The 22,490-nt window shown below is 41.0% G+C and overlaps 2 protein-coding genes across 16 annotated transcripts; both read left to right on the top strand.

Moving 5' to 3' along the window:
• Positions 1 to 728: 728 nt before the first annotated feature.
• On the top strand, positions 729 to 10,595 carry plekha3 (pleckstrin homology domain containing, family A (phosphoinositide binding specific) member 3). 14 transcript variants are annotated; one of them, XR_008341484.1, is made up of 12 exons: positions 729 to 1,060; positions 1,731 to 1,847; positions 1,961 to 2,110; positions 2,560 to 2,681; positions 3,052 to 3,156; positions 3,368 to 3,411; positions 3,913 to 4,007; positions 4,280 to 6,315; positions 7,567 to 7,644; positions 8,048 to 8,098; positions 8,187 to 8,263; positions 8,735 to 10,595. XR_008341484.1 is itself a non-coding variant. In XM_053436072.1 (8 exons), exons 1-8 carry the CDS (start codon positions 1,021 to 1,023, stop codon positions 4,387 to 4,389), a joined length of 783 nt encoding a protein of 260 aa, XP_053292047.1. In that variant the 5' UTR covers positions 729 to 1,020; the 3' UTR covers positions 4,390 to 7,257. The 14 variants fall into 14 exon arrangements, 9 of the variants coding, with proteins under 9 accessions (XP_053292047.1, XP_053292039.1, XP_053292043.1 ...); XR_008341485.1 differs by having other exon boundaries at positions 8,740 to 10,595; XR_008341486.1 differs by lacking the exons at positions 8,187 to 8,263; positions 8,735 to 10,595 and having other exon boundaries at positions 7,567 to 7,648.
• A 433-nt stretch (positions 10,596 to 11,028) lies between these two features.
• On the top strand, positions 11,029 to 21,500 carry LOC128453285 (protein phosphatase 1 regulatory subunit 1C). Of its 2 annotated transcripts, XM_053436081.1 has the most exons (6): positions 11,029 to 11,229; positions 12,706 to 12,763; positions 14,391 to 14,428; positions 15,419 to 15,473; positions 20,448 to 20,510; positions 20,580 to 21,500. In XM_053436081.1, exons 1-6 carry the CDS (start codon positions 11,149 to 11,151, stop codon positions 20,639 to 20,641), a joined length of 357 nt encoding a protein of 118 aa, XP_053292056.1. In that variant the 5' UTR covers positions 11,029 to 11,148; the 3' UTR covers positions 20,642 to 21,500. The 2 variants fall into 2 exon arrangements, with proteins under 2 accessions (XP_053292056.1, XP_053292057.1); XM_053436082.1 differs by lacking the exon at positions 20,448 to 20,510 and having other exon boundaries at positions 11,032 to 11,229.
• Positions 21,501 to 22,490: the final 990 nt, after the last annotated feature.

Genomic DNA, 22,490 nt, shown 5'->3' on the forward strand with positions numbered 1-22,490 from the left:
AGCTTAATTTTAACATCAGGGGTTCATCGCGGTACAGAGCACAGAAAATAAACCAAACTTTCCAAGACACCAAGAAAACACAAAAGATAAAATTTGCTAAATAGTTTTGGAATAAATATCGTTTGTAAAATTGTATTTAAAGCAAATAAATCCACTAAAGCAAGAAGAACCGGAGGTAAAATAAAGTGAGATTCAAAACAAATTGCCTCAAATTGCCTCTTTTTAAAAGAGTTGAGCTTTAGATTTGTATCTATGGTAATCCATGCCATTTTAAAACAGTTGGCACCTGTAGTGTAATCCAGACATTTGAAATGTAATTGTATTTTTTAAAGGCCAAAACATATTTAGCTCTGTGGGATGTGTAGCTGTTCAGTCTGTTTTTAGTTTATGATTCTCTTCCGGGATCACAAGAGGCCAAAAACACTTGATGACACCAAGGTGCACAACTGGAATCATGTCCTATAACACTTACTAACATCTACTAGTAGTTGGTAACTTAATTTGAGCAGAAGATCTTCAAACGTACAAGGGAATATTCACCATCTTGTCCTATATTCTAAAATAATTCAATATTAATGGTTTTAAATGTGTTTTATATTTAGTTTGACTCCTATGAGCCTCAGTAAATAAATGCAGTGGAGTGTGAATCATCAGTAAATGTTAATACTAATGTCAAGTACAAGTACTTGAGTACAAATACTTGAGTAAAGTTGCTGGTGTCTGTGTCACTTTCCTCTGACCATTTGTTCTCTTTTGGCCTCACTCGTCTTCCGTACTCAGCTGCTGTTTGTTGACATGTCTCCCGTGTTTGTCTGTGACACGTCGGTGACTCGTCTGTGAATCGCTCGGCGGCACAATGACCCGAACCCGCTCCATCGAACCTCGGCCTCTTCTCACAGCTTCACGGACACAGCGGCTCGGAATGAAGGTCGATTCCTAACGAGGGACCCGGAAGCGGCTGTTAGCCCGTGCAGCCCCGGAGCTAGCTAGCTAACAGGCTACATTAGCCGATGGTAAACAATGGAGGGGATCCTGCACAAATGGACGAACTACATGACAGGTGTGTGTCTGTGTGTGTCTGACACGTGGTTCAACTTACTGACTGTTCTGTCAGGTGGTGACACGGGGATCTAATGACAGGAGATGGTGGTTTATGTCAGTTAGCTAACAGCTAGCCCGCTAAGCTAGCAAACTGAAGCTTAAGCACCAAAGCTAACAAGTCAATATCAACATTAAATGACGTCACCGGTGATATTTTATAGTAATTTACATTCATACATAGTTTGTAGTCATCATTAGCTTCAGAATCAGACACCAACAGATTCAAATCATTTCAAAACAAAGGTTATTTAACCCACAAATACTCACTTATCATGTAAAGTATGACACAATGTAAACATACATGTGTGTAGAAAACAAGTGTTGACATGATCACTTGATTCCCCCCCAAAAAACCTTCTAAATATTGATGTGTAGATAGATTTTGTGGTTGTGGTGTGTCCTGTCTGCTAACATGGAGGAGGCGGGCTGCAGGATGCAATCCAGGCATCGTGGCTTCAGTTTTGGGAAGTGGTCAAGTCGTCCATCTTCATCCACAGTCTGGGATTAATAAACAAACATCCCTCGAACAGTCACAGATTTCTCTCAGTGTTTGTGTCGTTGTTAATCTTGTCTTGACAATCTACGCACACACATCTGCACCCAGTGAGTGTCCTCACGTCTGTCCTCAGGCTGGCAGCCCCGCTGGTTCGTCCTGGAGGACGGAGACATCTCCTACTACGACAGCGAGGACGACGTTGGTAAAGGAAGCAAAGGATCCATCAAGATGTCCATGTGTGAGATTAAAGGTCGGGACCCTGCTCATATGACCAGATATACGTGATATCCTTCACATCCCTTTACTCACACAAAGATAAACACATCCATCAAACCTTTCTAATATAATTTTTTTACATTTCAGTTCATTCAACAGACTCCACCCGTCTGGAGTTGATCATCCCCGGCGAGCAGCATTTCTACGTCAGAGCGGTGAATGCTGCAGAGAGACAAAGATGGCTGGTGGCATTGGGTTCGTCTAAAGCTGGAACACTGGACACTCACAAACACAGAGGTAAACACACTGCCTGTCGTCGGCCATGTTGGGTTTTAAACCGTTTGTCACGTCTGCTTTGAAAAAGTGATGATTTTTGACAAAGGAGCTGAACACAACAGAAATGATCTGGTGTATCAGTTGTGGCTTATTACACATTCTTTGTTTGGGAGATATTCAATTTTAAAAACTTCGAACAGACCAAGTGATGACAAATAGTAGTAAATCCATGTTAGTGGCTCTTTTAGGCTGCAACAAAGATTTGACCTGATGAGGGCGATAAATGCCAAGTTAAGAGGAAGTTATTAGAATTCATCACTCTAATATAAATGTTTGGTATTAACATAGTCTTAAATGTAATAAAAACATTTGATTTTGTCTTTAAACTACAAGTCACTCATTTAGTTCCGGGAGAAAATGAAAATGATTAATTTATCCTTGAGAGTTTAATTCAAACTTTATTTCCCAAGGTCCCGACTGTCTGAAGACGAAGATGTCTGAGCTGCGTCTGTACTGCGACCTGCTCGTCCAGCAAGTCCAGACCATCCAATCACAGCACAGCACTGACACAGAGACCACAGACACCTCTGAGGTAAACGACACAAACTGTTTATCTTGATCGTTTCTCACATTTATCTTTTATTCTAATAAAGGCAGAAATGTTAATAACAGGACAGTGTCATCATTCGTCGATTGGCATAAAATGTATTGAGTTGTCACTCCAACAGATTCATTTAGTCCCAATAACAATGAATAATATGCAAATATTTTGATAATCGTGGGACTTCGAACGTTTGATCATACGAAACGAGATGTGATGGGAATTTTTTTAATGTTTCATAATATTTTCTACCTTTTTCTGACCAGTTATCTTCAGATTTCTTCATGTACATGTGTGTGACTGATGCAGATGATTAATATTCTCTCTCTCTCTCTCTCTCTCTCTCTCTCTCGTTCTCCAGGCGTCTCTCCTCAGTGCGACCTGTGCTACGTTCATCAGGACCTTGGAGGAGTGTATGACCCTGGCCAACCAGAGCTTGATCCCTGACCTCCGACCTCCTGAAAAGGTAACTTCAGATAAATCCCTTAAGTCTACAATCTTATTTAATTACTAACACCCCTATTTTGTTCTTTTACGCCAGCATAAGCTCATGTTATTGTTTTATTACATGCAGATTTTTAATTTTTTTAAATTTTTACTGTGTCATAAAACTGTAAGGAAGCTTCAGAGGTGCAGGAGTGTAAACACAGTTTTACTCTTCTCTTGTCTCTGCTCAGATGAAGAGGTCGATCAGTCATCCTGGAACCTACAGCTTCGACAGGTGAGTTCAGACTTTGTGTCCATTAGAAATTATTAACTTTATTTCTCTTGTAGTTTTCATGCAAAGATGAAGATGCTTCACTCAACTGGATCAAAAGCAAACAAACACAAAACCCAGAAAGTATAAGGCTGTTAATAAACAAAACACATTTTTTAACAGTTTAAGAGCAGACAAAGCAGGATCATCCCCAAATTAAATCCACGTTAAAATAAATATCGAACTAACTGAATCCCTAAATTATAATCAACTGTAGCCTCCAGGGGGCAGCATTGACACACTGTGAATAACAAAGCGACCTTTAAAAACTGGTGTTTAGCACCAAACAAGAATAATGAACTGGATTTGTTCAGATTGTGAGTTTTCAGTCACAGGAAGCAGATGTTTATGTTTCAATAAAAAGCTTTTGTGTCACGTGTTGAAGATGAAAAAATAAATTTTTGATATCACGTCAAAGCAAAGTTTTCACAGATCCAAACCATATCTCCCGTCTTCTTTTCCCAGGTCGGGTGTGCAGAAGGAGTACGTGAGTGGAGGTCAAAGGTCAACGCAGCGCAGGAACCGGACTTTCTCTGACAGCTCTGTTTACGATACTGAACGTAAGACACATTTTTTATGGTGCACTTCTAGTAAGTGACATTTCCTTCTTTGGGTCCTGGAAATTCTTAATTATTTCCCAGTAAGTTTTGGGGAAACGACAATTTAATGTAGTAGAAAACAACGAGAGTTCTGTAAGTCTTTAAGAAACATCCCCGAGTGAAGGAAGCAAACAACCACAGCCTGTTTACTCTGAAGTAGTCGAATGGAATGGTTAAAATAAAGAGGGTTTGAATCTGACAACAACTCTCCTGTGCATGTGGACGTGTTGCAGGTTTCCTGTCGAGTCCTAACGGCGACCCGTCCTCCATTCCCGAGGAGCGAGGAGGCAGCACGAGCCCGAAGAACACAGCCACCGACACAGACACTGACTTATCCATCTGACAAGCTGACGTCCACCAGAACCTGCTGAGCTCTGGACTCTGACGAGTTTAACGTCACAGTGGAGATGGTGACATCATCTCCATGGAAGTGAGGACGAACTGGCCTCGAGGGAAAGTTCTTCTTCTTCACACGTGCACTTTGGAATCATGGGTCACTTTTCCCTCGAGCCTTGAAATTAAACGGAACACACTGGAGAGACTTAAAGACGAATCAACACGTCGCCACATTCACAGTTCATAACGACTGTGAAGCTGGAATCCTGGAAAAAAAACTCTGTGGATCAACAAGTGAAAGAAAAGTGCAGTTATATTATCAGTGGTTAAGCCCAGTAACCAAATGATGACTCCCTGGAAGAGTATAAATACACAAATAACCGTGACATCCGCTTTTCTGGACAGTTTAGAAGCCAGAGTCGGATGTTTCACAGTTTTAAAATTGACCCAAGAATGTACAGATAGTTTTTAAATCAGCAGCCGTGTCACAGAAGCATCTTCTTCTACAGTATTTACTGCTTTTTCCACATATTCCCCCAAAACTCCGTCCCTCTTCCCTGACAGCTTTGAGGTGGTGAGGTCAGTCAACCAGACTGATCCTGGAGCAGCTTTGAGACTCAGAGCCGAGGAGTTCAGGTCTTCAGATGCCAACGATTGCTTGAATGCAAAGATCAGTAAACGTGCCATTGTGATATTCTCCAGAAGACGACCTTCTCCGAGGTTTAGCTGCAAGAACGAGGAAGGAAGGAGGAGGAAGACGAGACTTTGATTTATTCTTCCGCTTCCTTTGAGGAGTTTGCACCTTCTCCTGTTTTTTGTTTCTGCTGGGTTGTGTTGTTCTTCCCCACGCTCTCATTGTGAATGTGTTGCAAGTTACTGCCTTTTTAACGTGTGTATTTCCTCAGTGATTATTTAGCCTTTTAAAGATGATGCCGTCCAATTATGACCCTGAACAGAGAGAAGTACGGTGGCCCTGGAGGCTTAACTCACTGCAAATTAAGCAAACGCATACAAATAAAACACAAGACAAGGAAGAAAAATGAACGGAACAAATATTTACTGAAAAATGACCTTTCATTTCTGAAGCACGTTTCTGTATCTGGTTGTTTTTTTGGAAACTTGATTCTCAGATTTCAGTTGAGGCCGTTTGCAGATTTGTTATCTTCGTGAGTCACTTTCTGCCGGGAGCTTTACACTCAGCTGCCAAAACAAACAACTTTGTAAAGTATTTCTACAACAGTGACGCCGGAGGAATCAGTGTCCACAGCTAACGAATTGAAAAAAGTATTATAGGTCAATCACATTAATTACTAATGCCTTATAAATCAAAACATTAATGAGGAAAGCTTTTGTGTTGACAGGTTGTGAAGAAGATGAAAATAATAAGTGGTTGAACAATTTAAGATTCAACAAAACAAGCTGAGGAGTTTTTCCCCAAACCTGGAAACTTTTAAAAGTTGTTTGTATCCGAACTCATTTTTCGAGGCAGTGAAAGACGAACAGACAGAACGTGTGGATCTCTGCCCTCGATGAATCTCCTCCAGAAGTGTTGTGACACGTTTCACTGTTCAAACACTCACGAACATCTTCACCTGAACGCAAAGCAAACAGGCGTGAAAGGAACCAATCACACGCAGAATCATTATGTGGTAACTGCTCAACTGAGCGTCTGAAGGATCCTGTTTCTGTGCCGGGGTTTCCAGCTGCTTCACCTGTAAATCCTCACATGTAACCTTCTCACGGGACAGTTAACTCCTCCTCGTTTGGGACAAAACAAAACTTAATGCTTTGTGTATTTTATTTACCCTTAAAGACACAAAGGCGTGACCACAGCTGTCGTACCTGAAGCCACGTGAGAATCGGCAGTTGGTTTCTCTTCTGGTTCCAAACACTGAGAATAATAAGTTGAACATATATCATCGATAACCTCACGGTAACTTTCCCTCCATTTACAGCGTGTAGATGTTGTTTTGCACTTTAAAGTTTTTTATTTGAATATTTGTTTCTGAAAGTTTTAAACAATCCAGATGTTAATGTTTTTTCTCTGAAGTGATGCGTTTGGATTTGCTGCAGCCTCATGTTTTATTCTCTCGTATAACTTTAACCAAAACGCGTGTTTCCAGTATTTGCTGTGAACATGTTCAAACTGTGGATCCTGTATTTTTCTTGACTTCTTCTAAAACAAATACTGTGAAGACGTGTTTTTTTTCCCCGGACGCTTCAGCCCCGAAGCTGCTGCAGGTTCCCTGAAGCGTCCGGTGGGTTTTATAGTTAAATGCTCTGACAGGAGATTTTAAAACTAAATATCACAAAATTGATATTTAGAGAAACAGATGAAAGAGTTTGAAGTAAAATCTGTTTCCAAATATTTGTCCGAACTTTTGAAGAAAATGTACAAATGCTTTAGTTTGTGATTGTGGTTCGTCATGTGCCTCTTTATGATTTTGACTTGACAGCAGCTTAACTATTTATCTCTGACAAAATCGTGTTTTTTAAATGAATGATTTAGTTTTTTTTAAATCTGTTTGTTTTCTTGGCAAGAGAAGAGTGAAGCAACTCTTCTTGATCCAGCATATAATCCATAATCTGTCCGGGATTTATCAGAGTTTAACACTTTAATTAGTGTTAACTCTTCTTGTCTTTATTTTTAACTCAGCTGCTGGTTTTTCACTTCATATTAAACATGAAGATATTTCGCGTGTTGTCAAACTTCTTTCTCCAAATGTCCAATGAATCTTAACTTTGTCCTAAAGTTCTTATTGATTCACTTCCTGTTTAAACTCGCTCGAACCAGCAGAGACATTCATGCCTTAAGTGTCTCTGCACAAAGTGACGTGTGTTTCTTCCTCTGAATAAAATCATGTTTTAAAGTTGAGTGAACCTGTGGTTGTGTGTGTGTGTGTCTCTTTGTGTTGACGACTATTCGCACAAGTACACACGTTTCATTTGTCAATGACACACAATAAGATAATTAGAGATAATACAAATTACAGTAGAATAAAGAAATGCTATAATTACTGATTCAACAGCTGGGAGTTGGGCAAGGTGCATGATCCTGGAGTGTGTTTACAGAGGGTGTGTGTGTGTGTGTGTGTGTGTGTGTGTGTGTGTGTGTGTGTGTGTGTGTGTGTGTTACTCCCAGTGGTATAAAGGAGACACACACTCATGACTCTTGATTTCTCAGAACAGAAGCCGGTTCCTGAAGCAGCTGTTGAAATAAACCCAGTTTCCTGGAGCTGAAGACGAGAACGGGAAACAACAAGTATGTAAGTTTCATATATTTCTAATTTAGTGTTTCTGTATCAGTTGACGCTAAACTATTAAATTTACTCTGGGGAGTTTTTATCAGACATTTCAAAGTGTTTTAAGAAACCAGGGTTTCAGTTTTTAGAGCTGCAACGAAGAATTATTCTCATTGTTGATTAATATGAATTTAATCCCAGTTACACAACATTATTAAAAACTTTAAAAAAAAGAAGATTGTTAATAGCATATTGTCTTTTTTAGTTTTTCAGATGTAAACATGTGTATCTGTATTCAACCTGATTTTACAGTTTAAACAGGAAGTTATTCTAAACTATTAAACATTATCTTATTAGTGAATAAACTTTTTACTGTCGGGCCTCGTTTGTTCTCTTCCAGCTTTAAGTTTGTGTTTCTTTCAGCTACAGAGCAGCGATGTGAGGAAAGAATGAGTGAAGCAATCAGAGGTGGAGGTGAGTCAGTGTGGAATCATTCAATAAACTAACAACCAGTGTCCTGATGGAAAAATACCAACAAGCATCCATGGTTTTGTGTGAACAGAGAAAACTACAGGACTCATGTCAGAGTCCAGAGACTCGACTGACGATCAGTCTGCAGACACAAACACACAACTGAAGGTAAGTGCTAATATTATTATTATTATTGTTATTATTCCACATTACAACCTGTAAACAAACCTCATCAGTTTGGTTAGAAATGATCTAATGAGACGTGAGTCATCACAGGTTTTATTAAACTGCTGTTCTGTCTCAGTAGATAAATGAAACTCCTGCAGGAACATTTTAAACAATTAAATAATCACCTTTCGACAGAACTTTATTTAAATTATAAATCATGTTATTTATTAGATCTATTAGATTTATTATAAAAAAATAATCAAATTCCACTTTCCTCCATCCTTCACTTTGCAGCGTGCTGACGGCTGCACAGACTCCGGTGACGCCGTTATAAAACTACATTAATATTCAGATTATATTTCTAAAATGTCCTGTAAAGATAAAACTCTAACTTTTAAATTGTTTCCTCAAATGAAACATACAGTCGTCTTGATCCCCAGTGTGAGTGAGTGTCCTTGTCTCTGTGTTCAGACCAGATCCAGCCCGGTGCCCCTCAGCCTGGCTCGCTGTGCCGCCTGCTACAACCACAAGTCCAGCACCGTGTCCTGGCGCGGGGACGCCGGCGAGTCCAGCTCCTCGGCCGAAGACTCGGGTCCAGAGGTGGAGGACGAGGAGTCGGAGGCAGAGTCCAGCTCCTCCAGCTCCAGCAGCTGCAGGAGCTCCGCGACCGAGGAGCCTGAACCCGAGAGGAGTGGAGATGCTGCTGAGGAGGAATCCAGAGGAGATGGAGGAGAGGGAGGAGGAGGAGGAGGAGGAGGAGGAGAGGGAGGAGGAGGAGGAGGAGGAGGAGGAGAGGGAGGTGATGAGACGGTTGAGACGTTAAACAGACAAGAGCCTCCCTCCCTGACTCCTCACCTCCTCCCTCGCTCCTTCCTGCCTCGCCCCCCTCAGGTCGTCTCCACCCTCCACCTGCAGGTGCTCCCTCAGAACTGTGGTGATGATGAAACGCTCTTCAACATCCGAGAGCTCCGGCCTGAGAGAGAGGAGGAGCAAACACAGGGGGGTTACGGAGGAGGAGGAGGAAGAGGAGGAGGAGGAGGAGGAGGAAGAGGAGGAGGAGGAGGAGGAGGAAGCATCTACAAGCTTCTGCCTCCACAGCCGCATCAGTACCAGCAGATGATGATACCATGGCAAAATATGTCACAACAAACAATACAACAACATCTTCATCATCAACAACAACAACTTCAGAGATCTGGACACCTCTCAGCTCAGGGTCAAAGGTTACCACCTCCCTCATGCACAGGCCCCCCCACACCGTGCATGCCGCTGTGGGCACCGAACCCACCACAGACACACACACACACACTCACTCTGCAGCCATGTTGGCACTGTCGCTACGTGCACCCCCCAAACACACACTGCAGCTATTAACAAGGTGAGTCCGACTGTGTAGCAGTGGACCGGACCGTGTGTGTGTGTGTGTGTGTTTGTTTGTGTGTTTGTGTGTGTTCTGTGTTGACGTGGTGGAAATATTGTGATGTCTTATTGTGTGCCTCTAATTAAATGTGTTAACAATTTGCTTTGTTTTGATTAAAATGTGATATTTCTGTGACATCAGAAAACAAGTTCAGTGAAATCTTAATTATTTGTGTTTGTATGAATTTCGTAGTAAACAATCCAGCAGTGTAGAGATACTTCTGTCTGGACGAGAGATACTTCTACTCTTCTTCTGTTTCTTTACTACGACAAGTATTTAATGAATCAAATGAAAACACTTCCTCCGGTTCAGCTCTGACGTGTGAAGAAGAAATCGACTTTTACAGTAACTGATAAGTGTAGAGAGTGTAGAGAGCAGGTGAGATAAAAAAGACACAGCTGTCGTTTCTGTCTGACGTTCAGTTTCCACACACAGATACACAAACACAGACAAAGACACAAACACACACAAAGACACAAACACAAGAGGCTCTTTGTGTGATGTGTGTGAGGTTTGTTCCACCTACAGTAGCCAGTAAGTCTCTCCAGATGGCTCCACTGAGACAAAGTGTTTCCACTGAGACTGCCAACAACACACACACACACACACACACACACACACACACACACACACACAAACCCATAAAAACACACACACAGTGAAAATGATGCAGGAGAAGAAGAATTGTTGGAGAGATTTTAAGTTTCCTGCCTGAAGGTGATGATTTTTGTGCGTTTAGTGAACGTGTTAGTCTCATTTAATCATTGGTCAAATGTTACTGTCACAGAGACAGTTGTGTGTTAATTTGTGTGTGTTTGTTTGCTTGTTTGTTAGTTAGCAGAGTTACACAAAGGAGCAATGTAAAAAATAAATAAAACAACACGTTAAATGAATAAACACATTTTTAAGAAACATTTATTTGACTTTTTTGTCGGGGCCGATGTCCCATCTGCTAACATGGAGGAGGCTAGGTTTGTGACCCATGATGCCAGACTCACACTTTGCATGTGCACCACAAAACAACACTTTAATATGATGTCATCAGAATAATCTCTTATCGGTATTTAAACTGTGATATGAGAAGGTTAAATCTGTAGACGTGTTAAAGCTGCAGTCAGGAGCCGTGAACTCTTTATTTATCTTCAGAATCACATTATGAAAATGTCACTTCTCTTTTCTGACACGATTTCACGTCTTCACGCTTCATCAGGGTTTTGGAAAATGCTGCAATAACTGATCTTCTATTCTCTCTCTCTCTCTCTCTCTCTCTCTCTCTCTCTCTTTCAGTCTGTCAATTAGTGATAATGGACCCCAGCAGCCAAGATGAGACCACTCCCTCCCTCTCTGCTCCCTCCCTCATCCACACACACACACAGACACAGACACACACATACACAGACACACACACTCTCTCTCTCTCTCTTTCTTTCCGTCTGTCTTTCTTTCTACCTCTCAGTCTGTGATAATGGAGCCCAGCAGTCCGAAGAAGATCCAGTTTGCTGTGCCTCCTCTGCAGGGACAGTTGGACCCACAGGCCGCCGAACATGTGAGTGTGTGTGTCCCTGTGTGTGTGTGTGTGTTGTGCGTCCATGGGGCTGAATGGGGCCACTATCCCTGATCCTGGGAGGAATGTACAGTGAGTGGGTGCAGAGCTGCATGTGTGCGTATGTCACATCTCATGAAAACTGCTGATTGTGTGTATGGAACGTGTGTAACTGTCATGTTAACACTGAGCGGTGTGAGACACTTTGTGGTGTTTTGTGTGTTGTGCAGGTTTGTTGTGTCACATTTTCCTTGTTTGAGTAAAAATTAGGAATCAAATCAATCTAAGGAACAGTTTCTACTCTACATTCCTGAGATATTTGCTGCAGTTACAGTCCCACATGTTCTCATCCATGTGCTGTTGACGTGTTGACGTGTTTACATGTTGACGTGAGCAGCAGCAGCTGATGATGTCAACGTGACGCTCGGACGGGGACATGTACGTGCGTTACACCCACTCCTGTCACGCTTGATCTGAGGCTGATTGCCAGTTTACGCCCATTCTCTGAGGGCGCGTGCAGAGAGAGGCATTCTGGGAAAACACAGGATGTGACAGACAGAGCGAGGTGGAGAAGTCAGGTAGAGAGACGAGAACCCCACAGGTCTGTTTGGAACGTGAACAGGAACCAGAAGCTTCTCTCCCAGCTTCTGTTTAACTCGCTGACGTCTTTACGAGGTGTTCAGTCCCTGGAAGCAGGAAGTCCTTCGCTTTTAAGGAAGCTGGTAAATGAACAGTGACAGATTAGGGCCCCTCAGTGTGTGTGTGTGTGTGTGTGTGTGGGTGTGTGTGTGTGTGTTTGTTGGGAGGGTCTCTGTGTTGGGAACCCGTCTCCAGGACTCAAAGATAAATACCAGCGATGCTTTTTTACGAGATACCATCTTGTAAACCTCCAGTCGCTCGTCCAGGATGAACGTTTACATTCCTCTGAGCAGAAGCTGAGAGTCTTTATCTTAACACTACAGTTGGTTAAACCCTGAGTTTTACAGTTATTATCATTGACAATTTGATCAGTGTAGGTTTCAGAAGAGTCATACTAAAACCATGAGGTAGACAACATAAAGAAAATGTCTTTTTATGGTAATTCTGCTATTATATTAGCTATTTGCAGTATGAGTAAAGGTTGTTATAATCCTGAATGACGTGGGTCCTAAAGCTCTAAGTGGTAAATTATATTTTTAAGATGCATTTAACATAATAAACTTCAAACGACTTGTAGCTGCTAAAGTATCCATTGTGTTTTTATTATGCAAGAATCAGGGCAGAGTTGAGATTTGTGTTTTTAAAGCTCAGTGACTCATTGAGTTTTTAAAGCCTAATTACAGATACGGTAAAACTTTATTTGTACTATAATTTGATTCGTGTTGCACCTTTCACACTGAAGGATGAAGGGAATCTCACAGAGCACCAGGAGATGTGTCCTCTTTCAATAAAGAGAAAATAAGAATAAAATTTAAATGAATTTTTGTGTGTTCACCTCAGATCCGCCGCAGACGACCGACTCCTGCGACTCTGCAGATCTACAGACAACCTGGCACAGGTGAGGGGGGGGGGGGGGGGGGGGAGAGAGAGAGAGAGGGTGGGGGAGATAGAGAGAGAGAAAGAGGGTGAGTGGGTTGGGTGAGAGGAGTAGATGTGGGGGGGAGGGGAGAGGGGGAGGTAGAACTGAAAAGCAGCGACTATAATGGAACCTTTATTAGATTTGTGCTGCAGCTTTTTGTAAAGTGATCCCAGTGTTCAGACTGATGGATTCCTCAAGTGTGTGTGTGTGTGTGTGTGTGTGTGTGTGTGTGTGTGTGTGTGTGTGTGTGTGTGTGTGTGTGTGTGTGTCTGTGTGTGTGTGTGTGTGTGTGTGTGTGTGTGTGTTTCATAAATCCCCCCACACAGGAACCGACTGATTGAATAATCGGCCTGATTCCATTCTGTGAGCTCAGCTCTGTGAGTCTGGTTCCAAAAAGCAGAAAGAACCTGACGTGTTATTAAACAGAGATTTGATCTGATTCTCCCTGAAATCACAGACTGAATTCTTGTCTTGACTTGAGTTCGAGCTTCGTTCCTGAAGTTCACAGATTTTCTTTCTCAGTTCTTGTCCCAGTGAGTGAGATGGGATCCAGCTGCAGCTGCACAAACACACTGAGCTGCTCAGCCTCAGAATAACAAGTGCACGAGTCTTACTGAAAATAACTGTTTTCTATAAATGCAAACATTCTCTGAAAGTTTTAAGGGAACTTATAGATCTTTGTTGTCAACGAATCCCATTCAAACGTTAACAAATTACCACAGGTTCACTGGAATCAGCTCAGTAGTCAGTGAGTAATCCTGCAAAGAAACAAAGAAAAGATCTCAAACCTCCACTGAGGCTGAACAGTCTCCATCGATTATTATTTTCCATCAAGATCCATGAATGAATTTATTACACAAACAAACAAACAAATTAACACGACACGATCCCAGCAAAGCTTCAGACCACAAGAGGAAACAAAACCATAATGATCCATTATCCAAGCTGACCACTGTGGTTTGGACGAGCAGAGGTGAGAACAGAAACCCCTCTGTGTGTGTGTGTCTGTGTGTGTGTATGTGTATGTGTGTGTGTGTGTGTGTGTGTGTGTGTGTGTGTGTGTGTGTGTGTGTGTGTGTGTGTGTGTGTGTGTGTGTGTGTGTGTGTGTGTGTGTTTGTGAGTGTGTCTCAAAAACCTGGTTCTTCTTGGCTGCAGAGTTTCCATCGATGTCTGAGAACTATTAAAAACACATGAAGTGTATACAACATCGTTCTCTACGTCATCATGAACACACACATACACTCACACACACACACACACACACACACATTTATCACCTGCAGGTGTCAAAGACATTATTGTTCAGTTCCAGGAAATCCTGCAAACCTCATTTGCAATTCAAACTCTGCACTTTCTGATCCTGTGGAAATCTTCTCCCAGTTGTTTGTTTCCCACACGATCCCAGCGTCTCCTCGGGCCTCAGAGGAAACCATCACGACCGAGCCCGGCCGCTGTGGTTTGGACGAGCAGACATGTTGAGAAAAGTTTCTCAGGCTGAAAGATGTGTCTGTCACGTAGAATTACAAATAGCAACGTGTGACAGACATTAACTGTTGACAAATGAGTAGAAAGAGAAATCGCTCACTGCTGCCGTCTCTCCTGCAGATGTTGGAGATCAGAACAACGCCAGCGGAGAGTCACAGGTTTGTAAAGTGTGGATGTGAAGTGGAGAAAACACACAAGCAGCTGGAGTCCAACCTCACATCTGGATCAGTGATGGAACCAGTAGAGATAATGTCAGAATGTACTGGAGAATCTAGAGTTAATCTAGAAAAACTGTGGTTGAAGCTTCAGTCGACATACGCTTCTTTTTCCCAGACTCGTATGAGGTCACTGTGACCTTTGACCCCTGGAATTGAATCAGTTCATCTTTGAGTCCTAGAAAATATAAAGTAATTCCCGAGAGGCAGTGTTGAGATGACTTGTGAGGTCAATGTGACCTTGACCTTTGCCCTTTGACCACTCGGATCTAATCAGCTCATCCGTGAGTCTAAATTAAGATTTCTGACAAATTTGAAAGGTTCCTTTCGAGTCGTTCTGGAGTTTAAACGTTCACAAAGTGAATAAAAGGGTTTTTGTGAGGACAGAGTGACGTTGAAACTCTAATCAGAGGATCTTTGACTTTAAATTAAGTTTTCTCCCAAATTTGATTTGTTCTTGAGATATTCAAGCTACATTCAGTCCTGACACGTCGACGTTTCACTTTGCTGCTCTTCATCATCACTCTTCACCTTCAGTTCATCATAAAGTTATAAAGTGTGAAGATAAAGTTTTTATCCATAGATTTCCTCATCGTGTTTTGACCTTTAAGCTTCTCAGCGTCTGTGGTCTGAAGCTCCTGCAGAAGAACTGACTCAGTGTTGTTTCACCATAATAAGATTAGGAAGAGCAGCACGCTGCATCCTGTCCTGACCCGGCTGGATATTAATATTTCATCATGAGCCTCAGAACATAACACATCCATTGTCTGTTACATTATGTTGAAGAGCACAGTCACTCACTGAGGATGAGTCTCACTCATCCTGTCTCTTTGAAAATCTTTGTGTTTTTAATATAAATCTTTATGAAAATCCACTGATTTGTTCTTCTACTGGTTTGAATCAGGTTCTAATTGGTTTTCTTCTGTTCTGCAGGAGTCAGATTCGTCTCAGAGGAAGCAGAGCACCTTCGCCCCCCCCACCATGAAAGGTAAACATGGGACACTTTCCACTTTCCTCTGATTCTGCAGAATGTGAATGTGCAGGTTTATTAAAGAGAGCAAATCAATATCTCCACTGTTCAAAGTCTTTAAGAGAAACGTTCAGGATGAGAGTTTAAACTCATTCAACGTCTTTCAGATTAAAACCTTTTCATTCTGGATTATTTTACCCACTTTGGTTCTGAAAGTGGATTTAAAGGGAAACCAGATCAAACTGTATTTAATAAGCTACTTTTCAAAAGTAGATGAACACATTTTTACTACAGGTTATGTTTCATCTTTGTTTGTTTGTTATTTTGCAGTATTGCGCAGAAACTTTTTTTTAAATCTGGGTCAAAGGGCAGCTCAAGGAATTTATTTTTCAGAGAAAAATGTCTTATTCGTGATCATATTTACTAGTATTTAAAATTTGGTGCAGATCCAAACTAAAATCTGGTGAATCTAAATGTTCTGCTCTGCGAGAAGCCTTCTACTTTTGATCTGCAACAAATTGCTCATAAAGAATTAATGGAGTCTTTCCTGATCTTTCTTCTTCATGCTGGAAATTGATTCAGACGTTTTTGCATAACAACAACAAACACAGTTGAAAACCTCCTCGGTCGAGGGAGAAGGAGTTTTGAGACATTTAGGAGAAACGTACTCAGAGATAAATCAGTTCATCTTTTCTTCATATATACAGTTTATATATATATACTCTGCATGTCATCTATGTGAGATGACCTCATATGTCAGTTCTGCCTGTATGTTCCTGAACATCTGTTGCAGCTGTGTCCACAGTCTCTGCTCAGTCTCTCTGTGCATGTGTTTGCTTACTGTGTGGACATTGTGTTTTTGTTTTAGGACACAACGATGCTCTCCCTGTTGCTCCCCCCCCCCCCCCCCCCCCCCCCACTCTCCTGTTTTCTTTGTCCTGGCTTTGGTCTCAAGTCTTTGGTTTTGTTTTTCAGTCTCATGTCGGCACATCTGGCAGAGGGATGGGGGGCTCTTATAAGTTTTTTTATTTTAAATCAAAATATCAAAATGTTCTATTGCATTTTCAATGGTCAAACACGTAGAAGTTAAACTTTTTAAGGATTAGTCTCTTGATATTATATTTTTTAGTTGTCAACTCGAGTGTGTGTCCAAACCCAGAGGATCTCGTCCCTCTGAGGCTGAATCAACCTCCTCGGCCAATCAGAGGAAAGTAGTCGCTGTGCCCAATGAATACTTGGAAGTATAAATACATCCCAAAGTACACAGAAATACACCAGACGCTAAAGATGATTAAGTAATTAGTCGACCAACTGACTATTTAAAGACAAGCTCCAGACTTAAAAGCTGTCCTGCTGCCACGTGATTGGCTGACTGGATAGTTGCATAAACACACTTGAGTAAAGGTTCCTAATAAAGTGCTCGGTTAAAATAAAAAGGTCTGATTGGAGCTTCAACCTGTGGAGTCGTCGAGCACAGACACTAAACAAGTGACACTGAACTGAAGCTGAGTTTAAAGAACGTGAATCATTGAGCTGGTGTTGTCTGATGGATCTGATCTCTAAAAGATTTGATGATGTTGTTGTTTTTTTTAATCCTGACTCGTGCTGAATAATTTATAAAACAGTTGAAGAGCTTCTCCATCACATCACATGTGATTCTGCCTGTAAGACAGTGAGGAGCTCAGAGTGACGCTGCTGCAGAGGGTCAGGATCCCACGTCACAGCAGCAGGTGAAACTCTCTGTGTTCTCGTTCAGACTTGAATTCTGTCGTTTGAGGTCGTTGTTAATGCAGTCAAGTGAGTGATGATTCTGTTTGGTTTGGTTTTGAGTAGTTATAAAGGGGTGACACGTCATGATTGACAGCTGACACTGACATTCACCAATTTGCAAGTGCACCTGATTTTAAAGAGGAATCGGACGCAGACCTTTCATTGGTTTATTGCATGATCACCATAAATGAACCTATGATTAATTTATACACCAAGTGAAAACCTTTTGGTGCAGCGACCTTATGTATTAATGAAAACTTGAAAAAGAAAAGGGAAGAAGGAGAGGAAGAAAATACATAATGGTGCAGAGCTGAGTGCAGCGCGGAGCTGGTTCCGGGAAGTGGAGACAGTAAAAGCTTTTCTTTTTATTGATTGTGTGTGTGTGTGTGTGTGTGTGTGTGTGTGTGTGTGTGTGTGTGTGTGTGTGTGTGTGTGTGTGTGTGTGTGTGTGTGTGTGTGTGTGTGTGTGTGTGTGTGTGTGTGTGTGTGTGCGTGTCTGCACTCTCTCATAAATCCCTCTGAACAGAAACCGACTGATTGAATAATCGTCCTGATTCCGGCTCAGTGAGCGTTTTACATTCTGTGAAATCAGGAAAAACATGTTTGCATTTCTTAAAGTATTTTAATTAATTAAATAAAGAGGTTTTTATTGTCACACTGTGGTTTCACAGCGTTTGATGCTTTGTGTTTCATGTGGAAGCTAAAATTCAGTTTTTATTAGACTTTCTTTATCTTGAAATTCATATGATAATTCTAATATTTGTCGTCTGCTGCCTCATGACGCAGGATTTTAGGGCAAATGTACAAATCTGACAGAACATGACTCAGGAGGAGTTTATACATTGGAAGCAGCTTTACAATATAAACATCAACATGGAAGTTTACATCACATCAGGTTTTGTTTGGAATAAGTTTGCGAAACTTCTTCTATAAACATCTGCAAGTGAGATGGATTTCTCTTCACTCGACTGCTCGTGGCTGCTCAGCTGAATATTTATGCTTTTGACTTTTCATCGACTGGTTTTCTCCTGAAGTTTGAGTTCAGATATTTTTTCCCCATTTTTTAAATCTTATTTTTGATTTTTAAGCCTCGGTTTTAATCCCCTCCCACTTTGTTGCAACATGCCTGTAGTTGAAGCGTCTCTCCACTAGAGGTGCTCTTCTCTCCTCAGAGCTTCAGCTGGGGGTGGAGCAGCATCTCCTGGGGGCGGGGCAAAGCGACACGGACAGTGGGCAGCTGAGCCCAATCACAGCGCAGCTCTATGCCACCGGTCCTCTGTGGGCCAATCACAACGGGCCAGAGGAGGCCAACGGGAACGAGGTGCCGTTAGCCAATCAGGAGAGAGGAGTGGCCGAGAGCAACAGTTTAGGGGGTAAACGCTTTTAAAGAAATATAATTAATAACTTTTAAAAACCTTTAACGTTCGGTTCGTCAAATTATCGTTAGAGTTTTTCCTTTCGTCTCGATAACAGATCACAAAACACAACAGATTAAATAAGAAAACGTGACTTTGACTTTAACGTCAAACTGAAGCGGTTCCTGCTGTCGACAGAGATCGTTGCTGATTGGAGGAGGAAGGAAATGCTGCTTTCACGTGAGGCGTGTCTCCTTCCTGTTTCGTTTCCGTTTGTCCAATCAGCAGCGATCCGTGACCACAGCAGGTATCGGCTGTTGTGTGTCGTTATCGGCTGTTGTGTTGATCGTTGCCTTTTTTGTTGTCGTTGCCAAAAATTGACGTGTGCAGCTTTGAGCTTTTTGTGTTGCGTTCGCTCAACAAAGAAACAAATACAAATACATACAATACACACACTCACTGTGTGTTACTTATAACTCACTGTTGTGTTGTTTCATTCACTAACACTCTGCTCTTTAAACACCACTAACTCTCCCCCCCCTCTCTCTCTCTCTCTCTGTCTTTTCTCCTCCTCATGGTCTATCACTTTTCTATCATCTCCTTCTCTCTGCTTCTCTTGCAGATTTGTCACGTGACCACAAACAGGAAGCGTCCAGTCCTGACTCTGTTTCCCGATAGCCATCTCTACCTCCTCTCCTTCATCTCTCCTCCTCCCCCTCCTCCTCCTACTCCTCCTCCTCCTCCTCCTCTTCTTTTCCTGCCTCTGTTCATCAGATCATATTTAACTCGCTGCTTCTCTCCTGCATATCAACACTGTGTCATCTCATCTGTTGGCGGCTCTGCCTCACTACACACATACTACACACACTACACACTACACACTACACACTACACACACTACACTCACACACACACACTACACACTACACGCACTAAACACAGGTTAAATGTTCAGAATCAGTGGAAACTTAAACACTGAAGGTGAAGTTTTGCTTGTGAAGAAACGGCTGTGAATAAAAATGGATTATATTGGAACGTTTACTGAAAGTCAGAGTGTTATTACCCTGCATGTGTGTGTGTGTGTGGGGGGGGGGGGGGGGGTGACCTTGCACGAACTGGTTGAGTTTAAAGCTTTTTGTTGGATTGTGTGTTTGTACAAAATAACTCAACAACACATGGAAAGATCTTCAACAAACTTGGCAGGATCGTTACCTGAGAGTTTATCTGCACATGATTAAATCTCCTGGCTGATCGATCAAGGTCAAGAAAAATGAAGTTTCGAAAAACACGACAATCAAAAGCTGAACAAATGATTCATATGAAGTCAAGTGACGTCATGAAGAAGTCAGGATCAAGTCTGATGCTGGAAAAGTTTCATCTTCAAACCCGTGTCCAACTCTTCATCCATCAACTCCTTCATTCATTTCTGTTTTTCTGCCACAGACAGATTTACTCTGGTGCAGGTTTTGCTCTTGGAGGTTTTAGCTTTTAGTTTTGACGTGCAGCAGGAAACCTGATGATTTCCTCAGGGACACGATTCAGTCTTTACTGCCAAACAGTCACAGGTTTATTCCAGTTTCCAGGTAATAACTGTTTGTGCACATGTGATTAATGATGTGGTTTATAATCAATTTTAATGTTTGATTTCTTGAGTATTTACAGGGAAATTTTCATTTTGAGTTAGTAAATGGGACTTTTATTAAGGTCTTAAACCAGAATGTTAAATTAAACTTAAACCATCACTTTATGTGTCATTTTTAGAATCTAGTGGTTGTAGAGATGATGTTGAAGAAAAAACAAGTTTCAGCCTTTGTGCAGCTTAAATCTGACAAAACAAGTTATGATAATAACTGAATTCTATTCTAAGACACTTTTTCCTGGAGGTTCCGACACAGTTTCAAATTGAAGAACCTCCAAAAGTTATTTAAAGGTCAGTAAGTGTCTTGTTATGATTATTATTTAAAAATGTTAAATCTAAGCTGAGTTTTTGTTTGTGCAGGGAAGCTGGATAGTGCTGTGCCCGAGGAGGAAGAGGAGGAGAACATCCCTCAGGACGACTGATCCAGGGATGAAGGATTTATCTCTTTGTTATTCTGGACGAACCAACAGCTTCAGCTCAGCAGCAACACGACAGGACTTTGATTTTCAGGGGAGAGCAGATCAGGAACCATGTGACAGCAGCTTCTCCCAGTCAAACCAGTGAGAAACCAGAGCTGACATCACTGAGCACTTTCACACAAACTGAATCACCCTTTACTTCAACCTGCTTCAAGGTGGAAGTTCATTTTTTACTATGGTCAAATTAATAACATTCATTCAGTGGATAAAATCACTGATTTATCACCATAAACATCAAGTTACTAGAAAAACTAATTAAAAAACTGTTTATTAAAATAGAAAGAAAGCAGACTTACTAGAAGTATTAATTATTGTCATAATCCATTGATCCTGTTTTGTTTTGTCCAGAACCCAAAGAATTATTCAGGTTTAAAAGACGTTCGACAGAGTAAAGCATCAAACTGAATCTTTGCAGAAGCTGCAGCCAAAGAAAAACTGTCACTATTTCTGTTTTTGGTTGAAATATAATGTTCAGTGTGATCAGACGTTTAAAGATGCTCGACACCAAACACCTGTAAAATACATCAACTTAGATAAAACTGAGAATATAAAGCAATAACTTTAATACTTGCAGCTTTTAGCTTTTAGCATAATTGACCTGTTTATTATTACTTGTGTTTTTCCTGCAGTGACAAAATGATATTGGATGGCTGATATAACTATATAGTGAGTGTGCAGTTTTCAACTGAGGAGAATTTTTTTTTTTAATCTTTTGTATATCCAGTTTGTTTGTTTTTTTAGCACTAACAGCAATAACATGTCACCTGTGATTTTCTACACAATAAAACATTCGAATTTTAAACCTCTGCCATCATTTAACTTCATGACTTCTATATAACAGCATGTGGTTTCTTAGGGAGCCCCCTGGTGGCCTTTGTGTGACACAACAGGAAAACACCTGTCTCACTGCCACCGATTTATAATTTGTGAATAAATAAGATTCTTCTTTTAAATCTTCTCTTATCAATGCTTTTATAAATGATGGACATTAGCTCTTATTAAAATGGTGTAATCATATTTATCTGTATTTTGATCATCACAATATATAATTGTGTTCATTTTAAAAGTTTATGTATAATTTGATTAATATAATTATCTCAGACACCCAAAGATTAATTTTGTCGAATGGAACCATATTCAGTTTAAATTCAAAGGGAGATGAGATTATGAAGATTTAATGAAGAAGCAGAAAGTTTCCATGGACTGTTTTTAATTCCACCCGTCTGTACTCTGGGTTGAACTTTTACTTTTTAATTAACATTTCTGCAGTGTTAATAATGTGGAATTAAAATCTACATCTAGACCTTCAACGCTCTTTCATTGTCACACAGGTAATAACAATATTTATTATATTTTATAAATGTCTGTATTCATGAACACTGTAGAAGCAAAATCTCTGCCTCCAACGGGAATGAGAAAAATACTTTAATTTAGACAAACCGTTTATTTAAATGCCTTTTAAGAGGATGTGTTTATATTTGAACAGCTGCAGATCCCTGTGATACTTTTAAATTGGTGAATCCTGCATTTGTTGATGCAATTAAGTCTTAATTAACGACAGCAGCCGGTGAACCAGGTCCGATTTCTTTAAGAGGAAAAGTGTTTTTATATTGAAAACTTGTGCGACAGTTTCTAACTTAAACAAAATTTTCTAAAGCCAGCTGTGACATTTAATCCCGCATGATTGGCTGTTATCGACTAAGTAAGAACTGAACATTTAAATTCAAACCACTTCTCACCTCCACCAGGACCCTCCCCCCCCCCTCACACACACACACACTCACAGCTCAGG

Source organism: Pleuronectes platessa, chromosome 12, assembly GCF_947347685.1.
Source record: "Pleuronectes platessa chromosome 12, fPlePla1.1, whole genome shotgun sequence".
Lineage (NCBI taxonomy): Eukaryota > Metazoa > Chordata > Actinopteri > Pleuronectiformes > Pleuronectidae > Pleuronectes > Pleuronectes platessa.